The sequence below is a fragment of the Periplaneta americana genome, chromosome 5, assembly GCF_040183065.1.
Source record: "Periplaneta americana isolate PAMFEO1 chromosome 5, P.americana_PAMFEO1_priV1, whole genome shotgun sequence".
NCBI lineage: Eukaryota > Metazoa > Arthropoda > Insecta > Blattodea > Blattidae > Periplaneta > Periplaneta americana.
Genome location: NC_091121.1, coordinates 69,158,958 through 69,175,107, shown reverse-complemented (window position 1 = coordinate 69,175,107; position 16,150 = coordinate 69,158,958). Strand labels below are relative to the sequence as shown.

Below are 16,150 nucleotides of genomic sequence, written 5' to 3'. Positions count from 1 at the left end.
CCTTTTTCTTTCGTTACGTATGTTATCGGAAGGCGAAAAGATTCGACACACAGGATCTTCAAACTATAGTTTATTTATACATCTTAGTTATACTCAGGCCTCTGTCTTGGGTCACTGAGTTATTACTCGACCAAGGCCAGTGGAGTCCTGCAGCCCTGAGCGCCACTTGCACTGCTCCTGCTTTCGTATAGCGTCATCGCGATAGTTCACATTACGCCCGATGCTCCACTCGCCTCGGTCGAGTAATACCAGACTGAAGTTTGGAACGCACTGAGCATAATTGACGTCATGAGCTATGGGATGGGATGGCTCTGCGAGAGTACAGTTGGATTCGTAACAAAGTATATTATCGTTTTTCTTATTGATGCTTGGCGTGGGACCGTGCGAATAAGTACTTGTGATCCTCATAGTAAACATGTATATCTTATCTCATTTCATTTAGCATATTCATTTATTTAGTTATTTATAAACATATTTTTGTTACCATAATTTCGCTGTTTTATAGTTTACACTACTGAGGAACACGTCTAAAATTAAGAGTACCAAGCGTTCCCTTCAGAAAGAAGTTATAGAGAAGTTCGAAAAGGAATAGTTTCATAGTAAAGGAAAAAAAAAACTACATTTTACAAATTGTGCAAAATAATATCACAAATAGAATTCGATTCTTTGAAACACTATGATAGTAAAAGGTACATGCAAAATATAAAATTACAGTCAAGACATACCTTCAATAACAAGGTTATTATTAAATTATGGTTTTTTTTTAACGACGCTCGCAACTACCGATGTTATATCAGCGTCCTCGGTGTGCCGGAATTTTGTCCCGCTAGAGTTCTTTTACATGTCAATAAATCTGCTGACATGAGCCTGTCGCATTTAAGAAAACTTAAATGTCATCGACCTGGAGTGGGATCGAACCCGCAACCTCGAACACAGAAGGCCAGCGCTACCAAGACCGACTTCAATAACGAAATCCAACATAAAAAATCAAAAAGATTTCATCGAGATTTGTGTACAATGTTGCCACATGCTAACATCCCTTCAAACAAGATCGAAAATAAACATTTCAAAGCGTTATTCTGAGTGAAAATAGAATTTATTATCCTTCTCTTTTGAAACATTCCAAATGTGCCGTGTAATTTGGTGCAATGAATTGTGAAAAAATGTATTTTATGTACTGTATATTTCTCCTTTTCTTCTCACACGTAGAAAATGATTATTTTATAATTTTAAAACGTGTAGTAGCCTCTAATAGAAATTGGCACATGTAATGTTAGGCAATTATTTTCTCTACCGGTCACAGAAATATATATGTGTAAACGTGAAAATTTATTTTGTGCCCTACTGTGACTAATATTCTTGGGGTATGAAGTCACTTAATTCTCCATCCCCCCTTCCTCTCCATCTGTAAACACAGTCGTCCGTGTGTTTGTAACTTCATACGTTTCGGTACCCTTGACCGAGGCTTGGCTATAACATAGAAATTTTAGGTGTTTCATGTTTGAAATATATTCAGATAAATTTAGGACTTTATATTTAATAAACATGTATATGTGGATCGGAATGGTTACTATATGTTGCTGGTCTTTCTGATATTCCACTATATAACACACAAGAATTTGAAATAATTTTATTAAATGGAATTATATAGGACAGCAGAGCATGGACTAGATTTCCGTGCAGTTTCTGGGAATTGTGTACATTAATTTTGTGACCCTTTGCATTTCAAATTTTGTTTGCATTTCATGGAAGTTTCGTCATTTCTTCCAGTGCATGAAATTATTATATAGTAATGAATGTTTATTCCGCAATAAATTTCGGTACTGATCTTATATTCTACCAAAATAGCCATGTTGTCTGTGTTCATAGACTTTAAATATGGTTGTTTTAAGATTTTGTTTTGTTCTTATCTTCTGTACAGTTTTATTCCTAATCGCATAATCGGTATATTTAATTTAAAATTCAGTTCCTTATTAAGTTATGTTTTAATTTATGTAATGTTATAGCATGATCGAATGTTATATTATGTTTTTATAATATGTTTTGTTGGGTTATGAAAGTTATATTAGATGAATGAATGACTTTTTCTGCGATAGTGCGTAAAGTTTCATTTTGCCCACTGTTATCAGTGCCTAAAGTGAGTTCTTAAAACACTAGTGCGCAAAAGATTAAGTAATCACTTTAGGCACTACTATTCATTTTATGCACTACCAAAGAAAATGTTACAGATCCTGAGGACACTCATCGAACTCGCAATATCCTTGTACTGCATTGTTTAAATGTATATTATAGTACATACATTATAATGCAGACCACTATTCTTGTACAGTTTAACTAGCTATTTTAATTTTTTTAGTTCACGACAATGATGTAATATATTATGTCCCTTAATTTTACATAGGCCTAATAGTTTCAAATACTTTGGGAGTATTGTAAGCAGTAACATGAGTGCTGCTAGAAAGTCAATAGGAGGATAGCAATGGCAAAGGAAGCTTTTAATAGAAAAAACAATATCTTCTGGAAAAAGAACTAAAGAAGAGACTAGTGAAGTGTTTTGTGTGCAGGGTTGCATTGTATGGGGCAGAAACATGGACATTATGACGAAGTGAAGAAAAGTGAATATAAGCATTTGAAATGTGAATATGGGAAAGATTGAAGCATGTGAAATGTACATAGAGAATAAGAAATAAAGCAGTTTTGGAAGAAAAGGGTGAAGAACGATCAATGCTGAAACTGGTCAGGAAAAAGGAATTGGCTGGGCACTGGCTGAGAAAAAACTGTCTTCTGAAGGATGCATTAGAAGGAATGATGAACAGGAGAAACGTTCGGAGCAGAGGAAGATATCAGATGATAAATGACATTAAGATACAGGGATAATATGCGGAGACTTTCTAAGAGGAAGGAAGAAAATAGAAAAAAAATTGGAGAAAGTTGGGTTTGTAGTGAAAGACTTGCCCTTGGGCAGAAAACTATGAATGAATGAATGAATGGAATTTATATTTGAAATGTATTTCTAATGTTAATTTATGTCATACTACACTTTAACACTAATCTCATACGTTACATCATATACAAAATTAATTTGGAATTTTGTCTTTTAACCAGAACCAGTAGTAGATATATATAGGCCTGAGAAAGATCAATTTAAATATATTTAATAAATTCTACTTTCTCAGTATGAATAGTATTCTTCATTAAGCACGGTAATATTCCTCTTAAACACTTATTACATGGCAATAATGCTCTGTATTTACATATAAGTAAAACACTAATCGTTCAAAATCTGTTTATGCCTGTACGAAGAGAAAATTACTCTTATTTGTTACCATTTTATTAGTTTAAATCATTTACCTAAAGTACCGTAACACAGAAAACGTTACCGTATTTTAATAGTATGTCATTATTGCTGCTAAAATAGTTACGAAGCCTATAGTATGCTACAATAAAATTACTTCTGGTTGTCACAATGGATGCTTAACTTATAACGGGTGGCTTCAATAATTTCTTCTTCTTTTTTTTTTTTTTTCATTGTGTACGAAAACAATCATCAACACAGCGTAAAGAAAATATAGCTTTCTTGTTACTCATAATTTCTATGAAGTGCAACATGTAGCAGCTACGAAATTGTTACATTTTAATATCTTATTAACACGGTAAACATAATGAAGTCTTTGTATCATAATATAATTACTCTAATAGCTTATGTTACAATGGACACATAACGTATATAAAAGTTTAATTTGTTTTCCTATAAATTTGCTTTATTTATCGGGAATGTCGAGAGATTCTATTTCTTTAATAATGATGAAAATAATTACGTCAAAATAGCATTGTCTGGAATTCAGCAGAGTTTTATATGAGATGAAACTACACGTGTTGCTACAGCGCATGCATTATGTCCAGACACTTCCCCACTCTTCCTACAGAGCTGCGCACGAGATCGGATGAGTCTACTTACGAATTATAGAGGAATGGGTTAGTCCTTGCCATGAACTCGGTAGACACACGCCCGACCTTCCCTTTTACTCCTACTCCCTCCTCAGAAACGTTGTTTCCATACTGCATATCGCGAGTGTCTTCACAAAATGCATGAGCTGTACCTAGCCACAAATGTGCTGCGATTATTGTTACAATCTTACTAGAGGAATGATTGTAAAAATAGGACAGATAGAGGTACAGTATATGTAACAGAATATTTAAAAAACAAAACACTCAGTTAAAATAGCCTGTGTATACATTAATTTTATTAAAATTTTGTTGTTGTTAAATTACAATTATCACAAGATATATTTTCTTGGCGCAGGAGATTCTCTGGCGACGAAAGTCCTTAATTTTTAATCCAGTCTCTGTTCCCAACGGCGGACGTCTGTAAATCCAAATAAAAATTATCAGTAATATTATTTGAGATTAGTATTGCAAATTACCATTGTCATTAAATATGTGGAAATAGAATGTTACTTCAGGTGACGTCATATAAAACGAATATTTAATTTTATTTTACTTTTCATGTATTAGTAATCCTACCAACCCAAGTGGAGCCCTTAGTTTCATGTAATTTTCATTCACAATCACACATATGCTACAGTAATACAGGGAGGTCAATATTAGTGTCTTGACTTCGTCATTATGATTGACGATTTTAGTACAGCTATTTTACTTACGTTATAATTTCAAGAAAATGAACTAGAACATACTACTTTATATGATAAAATTTAATAATAATTTTCTCTGTTCCCGAATAAAATTTGTAGTGAACGATTGGAAGTATTTCACGGAAAGGATTAATAATTTTCAACATTTCGTTTCTGTTCAGACGTCTGAATATTTTCCATAAAAAAAAGGATTACAGTCGGAATTGAAAGTACTTTTTCTACTTGTAGTTTTAAAACGTTATACGATTTTGTGAAGATATATGTTTTGAGAAAAATAACACACTATTCATTGTAATAGAAGAAATTCATTCTGAGACAGGACTTTAATCAGAATATATTTTCATTTCACACAAAAACTAAGCACACAATAATTATCTGTACCCGGTAGATTCACACACATCTGCAGCATACTGCTTGCTATTCATCTACTGTCTTATCACCTGAGTGACTTAGGGAATCATCCGCAATATATTTTGTGATTTATATCTACACATCTTTATCTACACTGAAATTACACAACTACCTTGAGAATTTCGATTATTTGTACCTCTCATAGCATTTCTGTTTCATTGAAGAACTAGGTAGTTCTCCATTACGTCCGAGTCATAAAATGAAATTTATCAGCAGTATGTAGCGAAATTTAATATGCCGAAGATATATGTGAATCTGTTAAACTTGGGGCAATTTATCACATTAAATTTCACGTGAAAATAATAAGAAAACATTTCAAATAAATTATTTGTGAAAGTAAAATTCTTCTATCGCATAACGAAAAAATAATTATTATATTGTGATTCTTCCCAGATCATTACAACATCATCAATATTTTCACATTTAAAGAACAAAACTAACTAATCGTATTTTGTTTATAAAATAAAATATTAAGATATTCGGACATTGTAAATGGAAATGTACAAATTTCTGGTATTGTTAAACAATGCTTCCATTTGTTCACTGCAAGTTATGTATTAATTTAGACTTATTAAAAGCAAGAAATCTCTTGAATTCTTACCTCATTCGGCTTCAATACAACGTTGTACGTGAAGCTTCCATATGCAGTGGAATCCATATTGAAGAGGAATTCTATGAAAGAGTAGCCCACACCGCCTTGATCCGCTGTCATTGTTCCTGTTCCATTCTTCATGTCTAAATTGTAATTGAAGTCTACAATGGTATAGTTCTCAAATTCCGAAACCAAGGCTGCATACATAGATGTGATTGAAGAATATACTTGAGCAAAGTCAAAACCGCTGTTCCCCACATCAGCATGTGTCTGAGGTGTAAGACTTCTTTTCTTCGGTAATATCTGAGATTCTTCTTCGACGTAATCACAATCGTATACGTAAGTGCCAGAGACTTGGGATGGAATATAAGTTGTAAATCCCAGATAACTCTCAGATATGCCTCCTGATACTTCTGTATTACCTTCACCGCTGTGCCAGAAGGATTCCCCAAAACAAGAACTCACCACTTTATCGAAGGTGAAGATGTAAAGTTCACTTCTCGAGTTGTTTTTTGGAGAATATAGCCCAAGGGCAGCGAATTCCATAATAATATCTCCCACTGCAAACTGTTCTTTATTGAATTTTGTTAAAAAGTGTTTCATCTTATCGTGTTGCTGAGTGTTCTGGAAGTTTGGTTGCTGAACATCATCTGTGGAGTAAATCTTCGTTTCAAAATATACGTAGCCGTCTTCTGATATGTCGAAATAGTACCCTACGTAGTCGTGGCCTATCCCACCTGCTGTGATGTCTATAGTTCCGTTACCATTTCTCCAGTGTTGAGTGATGGTGATGTTCGTGATCACAGCTCCATCTAAATTCACTCGAGCTTGTCCTTTCTTTGGTCCACCATGTGGTGAAATCAACCCCACAAACGATTTATAAGAAGAATATGTATCTTCAAGTGGTTGATACTCCTCAGCTAATGAATTTAGAATATTATTATTTATACTTCTTGCACTGCAGTTATTCAAGAGTGCAGTCCACAGAGCCAACGACAGGATGAGAAACGTCTTCATCTTCACTGTTGCCACTTCTCTTCCTCGAGAGCGAATGAGATGCTGTCAGTTTTCAATAATCCATTTTTATATAGTGCTCTATCGACGTAAATCCACTTCTAATTGCTTGATAACTTCGTTGGTTATCTTGGTACTTCAACAGATCTGTGACGTGTATTACATTAAGTTTCTCTATAACTTAGTGACGCAAATATTACTTGTTTTTCATTAGAGATTTTTTCTCCTATAGGAGACGTTCAGGAGTCAAATTATGTAACTATATTTTCTAAGTAATTGAATTACGTGGTTAGAACGTATCTTAATGACAAATTGTATCCAAAAACGTTTCATTACCTTCATCTACAGTGCTGCAGATTGCATGATTTGTTTTACTTTTACTGCTAACTTGTTGTACCGAAACTTTTAATATATTCGACTTAAGGGACACTACGACTGAGTTTTTTTCTTTTTTTACAAAAATATATCTAAAATATGATTTTTCGTTTTGTTGTACGAAAATATTCCTCGGGAACTGAGGACGTTTGTAGTAAGCAGTTTCTTTCCTCTTTGTTTTTTTCGAGCTTCAGGTCTGTTCTATGTCAGTATTGGATCTCTTTTCACAAATTTGTCTTTTGTTTCGAAACTACATTTTTCATATTTTTTAAAATACTCCATGCGCATTGAGTTTTCACCAAATTCTATAAAAATATTCATACGTGTCCACGTATGTAGGCCTATTATTTAAAATATATCATTGATACATATTAATTAACTTTATTATTGGGAGCTAAAACAATTATTACGTAAATAAAAAATTTGAATAAATAAAAGTCTGATTTCAAAAATTGATTGTACTTAAACTAAACTACATATAATGAATTTCTCAATGTTAGAATATTGTGCATGAGCCTGGGTCCATAAGAAAAATATATTAATTTGTTATATTTGAATGTAATGTGCATGGAACATTTTGATTACATCACTAATTTGCAAAATTAAAATGTAATTAACTTCGAAACTAGCAGTTCGATTGAGCTTAAAATTTTCACACACCTTGTTCTTAATTCATCTAAAGAACAGTTAAAAAATTAAATAAATCGGATTAAAATTGTAGAAATTTCAAAATTCAGTCCTAGTGTCCTCTAACTACAATTTTCTTAGGTCAATCTCTATGCAGTTAATCGATTTGACTTTTTTGGATGCTTCGTATTTGAGAACCTTTTTTTTTACAAGCCTCTCATCTTGTGTTGTCTTCATTTTTCCAACGTTTTCCCTGTCTTAAAAATGTATTGTAGTAAATGAGTTTTCTTTTATAATTTTCAGATTAGTTCTTCTCATTTCTGGGAAATTTCGAGTGTGAAGTATATGTATTGCAGTCGAACCTCTAAACAACAATTTTCTGGGAACTAGGAAAATTGTATCATTATATCTGGATTATTTTTTTATTCAAAGGTTATGAAATTTTACCTATATTTATGTTCTGAAAGAAAATATAATAAAAGTACTATAAAACGACATGACTAATTAGGAAATAATATTTATACTAACCACTTTTTTTTACCCTCGTTGATGTATAGATTAATTTAAGGTTCGGGAATTAAAAAATAAAGAGAAAAACAGCAATAATTGTACTCTGTGTTTGATTTTAAGTTTTCAACAACAATGCGTTTCGTATTGTTTCGAGCACAATTAGACTGTCCAAGCCATTTCTAGATGGCGATTTCAGCGTTTGCTACTGCCGCAAGTTTAAAACGCTTACATTCAGGATTACTTTTACCATTTGCGACATTGTCCTCGTATTTCCTTGCATTTCTTTATTTCTTTATGAATTATGCAAGTGTTGTCTGTCCAAACCCATGCTTTTAGCCACTGCAATCTGCTTCAATCCCGTATCTTAATTACTAAATGAATTAATTTTGTCTCAAAACTAATTTCCTTTCGTGTTACAACTGCCATCATTTACAGACCGATTATTTAGTCCTGACAGCTTAGCGACGCGAAAGAGGAGAAATAATAGGAGTAGTGGGGCGAGTTCCGGAGTAGCGATAAGGGCGAGCGGTAGGTAAAAGAATGAAGTACAGCTTAACTGTACTGGAAATACAACGCTATACCGCATGCGTGACATCCAGTCGCTCTGACTGCAGGCAACAGACTAACCTCAACATCCCTTGGGGTAACTTAATGGACTCGCCTCACCCAGGTGCACATTGCCGGCGACTGTGAGGACTGAATAAGCACTCGATTGTGAAAGGTGCCTGGGGCAGGAACCGTAAGACAAATCCCGTTAAAGGTAATGCACACTAGAAACAAGTGGAGTTCTACTGCAACGCACTCATTGCACAGAATGTCAAAATAGGTTAACAAAAGTATGAAAGGAGGTAGACGAAATAACGGGAAAGTGAAAAGTGAAACATTGAATATGAAAACCAAGAAAATTAAAATATATTTACATTATCGGTTTTCCTTTAAAATTTGGCTATTGTTGTATTGATAGTATATAATTTATTTCCAAAAACATCGTCCGCCCAGACATTCTGGGTTGCCAAAAACACAGAATAATGTTACGAATACAAGAATAATAACTGATTACAGTAAGTAGATAAGTCAAATTTACATGAACATAAAACATGAATTTTATAAATAATATAGTATAAATTATAACTATGTTTATTACAAACACACAGTAACGAAAAAAAAAAAAAAACATATTGAAGGTAGGCTATAGGAAATACGCCGGGACGGATCAAATTTATCGTCGCTACAGGATTTGTCGTCATATCGGTTTTGTTGAATGAAAATTCGATTTATTATGTTTCTCTACTGCTGTGCAAATTTGTAAACATGTTTCTATAATTTGTGTCTTCGGGCATGATATATATTTTTTACTTGTATTTTCCTTGGTTCTGATCTGTATTCGTAGGATATACTCAGGTATTACATGCCTATATTTATTAATTTTTTTTATTTTAACATATTGTATGACTATTAAAATACGTACATTATGCACGGTTCTTTTATGTATAAGCTTATTAAAAAGTCTGTAATGAATAATTTATTTTCAGATAAACTTCTGTTGTAATTGTTGTGCTCTTGTCGCTGTGGCAAATAATCAAATAAATAAACAACAATTCAAGCTGTTCTTGAGTTAGTGCTGCATACCTATGGTCACTTTTCTTGATGTTAACATGCGTTACTATTAAGATAGGCACTTCATGCACGGTTCTTTGATGTACAAGCTTATTCAAAAGTCTGAAATGATTATTTTGTTAATACTGGTACTTATTTTCAGAATTTAATTGTTTAAATATACCGTAAATAGATACTTTAGGCACTAAAACCATGAAATAGTAATCGAAGACCCAGATAGACATTATGATATACTGTGAAATTCTACTAATAGTCATACTTATCCGTGAAATGAGGACATACTTTAATAATTTTTTTAAATTAATGCTTCAGGAACAAAATAGGCAATTACCCTAAAATCCAAGGTCTAGCCATGACTTGCAACAGGACGACCCTAAAAAGACGTAGCTTACATTATATGAATGGGTTATGAAGAGAATGCATCAATACAGAAATATACCCATATCTTTTCTTCAGCGACAAGGCATGCTTCCATCCCAACTGTTATGTAAATTCTATAGATTATCGCTACTGATCCACTGAAAAAAATGATTATTCACGAGATTCACCTGCATAGTGTGGGGCTATGATTTGCTATGAACCGAAATAGGATTGTCGAACCATTTATTATCAAGAAGCAGTTAATGCCGGTACGAATATGAATCAGATTTTGCTCGCCTTTTTTCAAGAATTGACCGAATAGAATGAAATTACGCATTGTTCCAACAGGATCTCGCCGTGCGTCGTTCATACAGCGAAAATTTTCTCACTAGAAACTAATCAGTCATTAGTGTTGATTTGTGGTCCTCTGTATATCCCAATGTGTGATTATTTCTTTTGGTGTTCATTGAAGGGCAATCTTAAGTATAATATCTGTTGGAATATTTCCCAAAATTGATCGACTAGAACTTCAGCGAGTGATGGATAACATGCTAAGCAGGTGCTAAAATGTACAGAAAAGGACAGTGGATTGTTTAAGCATGATTTTTGTTAACTTTATTGACTAGATGATATATTACCAGAGCCAACTCAGTGCACCGCCTGTAGGTGTAACCCTAGATCATATATACGCCAGATAGGTCAGCCTTATAGGCTTTGACGTTAACAACTTTTGTCAGGTTTACTACGCTGCCATCTAGTTGTTACATAAGGAGTCACGTCATAAATCCCATTTGAATTGCATTAGCGACTGTACTGCCATCTCGTGTTCGTTTACGGCGGACGGGTGGCGAACCTGGCGGTTGTTCTCGTCAAAGTGCAAACGATTTTAACATATCGATGACTTATCTGTTACATATATGATCTGGGGTGTAACGTAATGCATATGAAAGCCACCGCGAGAGCGGGCCAAGTTAAACTGAGACACACTGTATTTCAGAGGACTGTACGTAATTTGTATCCTAATCACGATGTATGGTGAATATAAGGAAAGAAATTAATTAATAAACATAATAATCATTTAGCATATAAAATGTCAGTCAGAATATCTACGCGTAACCAATGCAAATAGATCATGACTACAGATAAGTTGTTAGTTGCTGTTTAGTCAACTGTCCGAAGACACTTTTGAACTTCATAAGTAGGGAACAGATTTCTAGTTCCGTACGTATGAGACAACTAAACCAGGAGATAATGTTGTAGGGTGGCCAGTTACTTTCCCCCTCCATTGCATACATTGCCGCCTAGTAACATATTGCACTAATCAGAATTCAGATGTACACAAACAAATAAGAATGTCTAAAAATAACAGAAAAATCCTCAGACATACAGAGAAATAAAAACTATTAAAAGACGTCAAAGATTAAGTTCACACATAAACACTGATAAGAAGAACGTATTAAGACTACATAAGACTCGGAACAATGAAGACGTATTTCACATGGAAATCAAGATAGAGAAGAATCATAAAAATTATAAAACGACTAAACAGAAAATATAAAAAATTACGATTGTTTGCGTCAATGAATCCTAAGACATCCATTGACGTATTAAATTGTGCGTTGCCGAGATAAGTCAAGAAGTTATCAATAAGAGTTCATTCAAGTGAAAACAAACACTTCAGATGTTTACTTATTACAGTCTAGATTCATGTATAAAAGTGGATCACTGGAAACCAATTTCATGTCATTCGCCTACAAGAAGAGAACTTGAAACAGTGTCGATTCTGCTTACAAGTCTTTACGGTTCCGACAGAGTGCGAATAGAGTGCCCTCGATTTCTTCGAAAACGTACTAATGTCTCTTCAGTCTGATGTCATTGGTCCCAAGAAAAAATGGTCGGACTCTTGTTCGGGTCAGGATCAAAGTTTTAACGCGCGATTCACACGTTGTCGTTTCAAAGGAAGACAGGTATGTGGCCTTCTAATCGATGATTGATCATCAACGGTTAATTTAATGTCGTCATTCGGATTATCTTCACAACGCCGTCTGTGGTTTAGTGAGTGGCACACTGATATATTTAGGAATTCTGGATTCAAATCCCAACTACAAACATGTTTTTACCGTATAATTTTTCATCTCCTTTAGTTTATGTTATTAAGTTTATACTGTTTCTTGTTCTATGGCACACCATGAACTTACGACAGTTTTTTTAAGGAAATCTGTATAACTAAGCTGCACTGGTGAAGTCTTTTGAAAGACAGGACCTCTTCCTGAAATGTTTATTTATGTTAAAATATGTTCTCCTCAACTCCTTGGAAGAAATGACCGTATGCACTCCCTGCAACCGCTGAAGAATTACGGCAACCAATTCAGAATGACTGCGATGTCCTGGCAGAAAAGTTAGATTTAATTTAAAAAATATGGTACGGTCCATGTCCCAGGAATTGAGAGAAGTCATCTAATGGCATGAAAGATGAACTTACTACTAAGTGTGTTTTTTTTAAGTTATTTTAAATTACGGTATTTTATTTCAGTTATAGTAGATGTCTTTATTTTGTGCCACAGTTATGGTTGTATTGTAAAACAGTACTTTCCTTCTTAGCTTCCGATGTCATTCCTGACTTGAATTATAGAAGATGCATTACCTCATTTGCATTTCAAGAAATCCATAACTGCACTGACTCGATCTTGGAACTCAGTGCGTGAGCTAGGATAACTAGTTGTAGTGAACGCTTTTTCATATTATGAACTCTGCTACTCCGCCACATAGGCTAAGTTTAAAGACATAAATTAAAAAAAAAAATGTGCCTACGGTAGCTTAGTTACTTCAGTGCCTAATGATGTAAATTAAATCGTATTAAGAATTAGGAAACATAAAATACAATAATTCACTTACTGTACTGTCTTCAAAATCTAAATCCATTTGCTGCCTTAAAACTGACATAAATTGGAATGTTTAGATTCTTCTTAGGTAAGTTAAACATTATCACCAAATTGTTATTAGAGGAGAAAAACTCGCTTCGGCGCCGGGGATCTAACCCGGGTCTTTGGTTTTACGTACTATGCGCTCTAAATACTTAGCTAACCACAGCACCGGATAGAATCCTCCTGCTATAGTGTTTTTCCCTTCGTGGCCTTACTCCATGTTCGACATATATGCTGACATGTTATATTAAGTCAACTGCCATTATACAAGGACCGCACTCAATTGAGTGACATGATGGCCGGGATTCCACAGTATATGCACTGTTTGGCGAAGAATCTACGGGTTTGACCCCCTGCGTGGCGCCGAAGCGAGTTTTTCTCCTCTAATATCAATTGTTACCATAATAGATAAATTCTGTAGGACCAAAAAATTAATCTTTACGTAGATTATCACCAAAGCTGTGACTCTGAGCCACTCTTCGTCTTGCGATTATTCCAGTAAGTAAAAATGCCTATTACAGGGGTGTTTCGAACCTAATATAACAGTAATTTATTGATATTTTGAAACACTGTTCAGCTTTGTTATAATACAGAATATTGGAAAGGCATGATTTATCTCTTATTAGTGCATATCTAGATAGAAACTACTAACAAGGTATGTACTTGACCTCGAACGCTCAGAACCGCACAAAAACATGCTTATAATATAAGTCGTTCATCACAAAAACAGTGGTATGTGTCACTTCATTGCAAAACTGCGCTTTTTTATCACGAGAGACATTTGAATGATCACCCATTCAAGGTCGAAGAGAACAACTTTGATAACGTGAAGATGCATATAATGCCACACTCCACACAAAGCACTTCACTAGTTTCTTCCTTAGTTCTTTTTGCAGAGGTCCGCATAAGATTATCCTTTTTTTATTAAAACATTTCTTTGCCATTGATTTTCTCCTTTTATGCATATACATACATAAGTGTTCTGCATTCCTCTTTCTATCCTCATATGATCCATATATTTTAATATCGTCTATCATCTGATATCTTCTTCTGCCCCGAACTCTTTTCCCATTCACCATTTCTTTCAGTGCATCCTTCAGTAGGCAGTTTCTTCTCAGGCAGTGATCCAGCCAATTCCTTTTCCTCTTTCTGATCACTTTCAGCATCATTCTTTCTTCACCCATTCTTTCCAGCACAACTTCATTTCTTATTCTGTCTGTCCATTTCCCACGCTCCATTCTTCTCCATATCTACATTTCAAATGCTTCTAGTCGTTTCTCTTCACTTCGTCGTAATGTCCATGTTTCTGCCCTATACAATGCCACACAAAGCACTTCACAAGTCTCTTCCATAGTTCTTTATCCAGAGGTCTGCAGAAGATGCTCCTTTTCTATTAAAAGCTCCTTTGCCATTGCTTTCCCCCTTTTGACAGTTTTATTCCTAATCGCGTAATCGGTACATTTAATTTAAAATTCAGTCGCTTATTAAGTTATGTTGTAATTTATGTAATGTTATAGCATGACCGAATGTTATAGTATGTTTGTATAATATGTCTTGTTAGGTTATAAATGTTATACATTTATATTAAATGAATGAATGAATTTTCTACGATAGTGCGTAAAGTTGCAATTTACCCACTGTTATCAGTGCCTAAAGTGAATCCTTAAAAAGCTAGTGCGTAAAAAAGTAAGTAATCGCTTTAGGAACTGCTATTCATTTTACGCACTGCCAAAGAAAATGTAATATTCAATGTAGAATGCATTACATCGATCTTTCTTTACTTAAATATTAGGGCCTACACGTAATACAAATAAGTAACAAATTTAACATTCATTCATATCTACGTTTTAGCCCGTATTATTCTGAATTTACATGTAGTAACCTACTAATTATAACAAGATTTATCATTCAACTGTTCCTAACCGCTTTGTTGATTATATGGCCGGATTAGATGGCCACGAAATCGTGATCATGAATAAAACAGGCTTTAATTCCATGGATACTTGTTTCTTAATGGTTCTGAGTTTAGACGGCCATGACATTGTGATCTTGTAACCTCTGCAACTTTAAATATTTATTTAATGTAAATGTGTGGTATCGTAGAAAATATATTGTATGACACACATTCGTAAAATTATTTTTTGGCTCTCATGTGTTTGTGAAACTCGACTTCCTCTCGTTTCACAAACTTTACACTCGTGCCAAATTGAGAACCTTTACTAACTTGTGTCATAAATAACTGTTATGGGTATGTATAATGAAGAAATAGAGAAAGATGTAAAGAATGAGTGAATGAGTTTATTAATTAATAGTTAAGTTAATCAAAGAATCAGTCAAAAATAATAATTGAAGATTTTGTTTTGAACAAATGTCCCATTTTCAATATTTAAAAGGCAGTAGAACATACGAAAAAGATAAAGATTTAGATAATAATTTGTATCGATACTAAGCCGTATGTGGAATAATAAGAAGAATGTTCAAAGGAAAAACACAAAGAGAGACACAAATAAATTTCTACAAGGTAATGACAACTGCACCATTGATGCATGAAGCAGATATACGTGCACGTAGTAAGCGGGAAAGACAAAAATATAAACAAGCAGCAGAAATGAGACTTCTCAGAGCTGTAAAAGAATATAATTTATTATACAGATTTAAAAATGGAACTATAAGAGAGAAATTAAAAATAAACGAGGTAAACACAAAAAGATGTATGAACGAAAGGAAACTATTGGAAAGAACCTAATAACCGAATGGAAAAAGGAAGACTGCCAGAAGAAGTTATTATATGCAAGGCTCCTATTGCGCAATCAGAGATATAATAATATGTCGAAGATCTTGTGCAAAATATATGATAGTGTAATGAGTTTTCTTTCATAAAAGTTCCTTTGATAAAATATCTTTTATAAAATTTAAGTGCATCTAGATATCTTTTATCAAAGATCTGCTTAGTTTGAAACCAATATGGCATAATGTAAACATTGTTGAACTGTTACCACAGTCTAATATATACAGTTACGAAGCTCAATACATAATATTAACTATGTATCCAGAGATAGTTGCTAACC

General features: G+C 33.9%; 2 protein-coding genes across 3 annotated transcripts in view; one reads left to right on the top strand and one right to left on the bottom strand.

The window, feature by feature from the left end:
- The window catches only part of LOC138699819 (protein Wnt-5b-like), a 2,020,855-nt gene that overhangs the window by 1,736,732 nt on the left and 267,973 nt on the right, over positions 1 to 16,150 (top strand). The gene's annotated exons all lie outside the window — the stretch shown is intronic.
- LOC138699806 (uncharacterized) lies at positions 4,230 to 6,695 on the bottom strand. Its single transcript, XM_069825977.1, has 2 exons — positions 5,665 to 6,695; positions 4,230 to 4,366 (listed from the first exon to the last, which is right to left on the bottom strand). The coding sequence occupies exons 1-2, from the start codon at positions 6,670 to 6,672 to the stop codon at positions 4,328 to 4,330; spliced, it is 1,047 nt and encodes a 348-aa protein (XP_069682078.1). The 5' UTR covers positions 6,673 to 6,695; the 3' UTR covers positions 4,230 to 4,327.

Excerpts from the sequence above, each read along its gene's own strand:
- LOC138699806 (XM_069825977.1), bottom strand. The coding sequence starts at position 6,672 with ATGAAGACGTTTCTCATCCTGTCGTTGGCTCTGTGGACTGCACTCTTG. Across the intron at positions 4,367-5,664 it reads TTGTATTGAAGCCGAATGAG|ACGTCCGCCGTTGGGAACAG; the intron begins GTAAGAATTCAA and ends TTGGATTTACAG.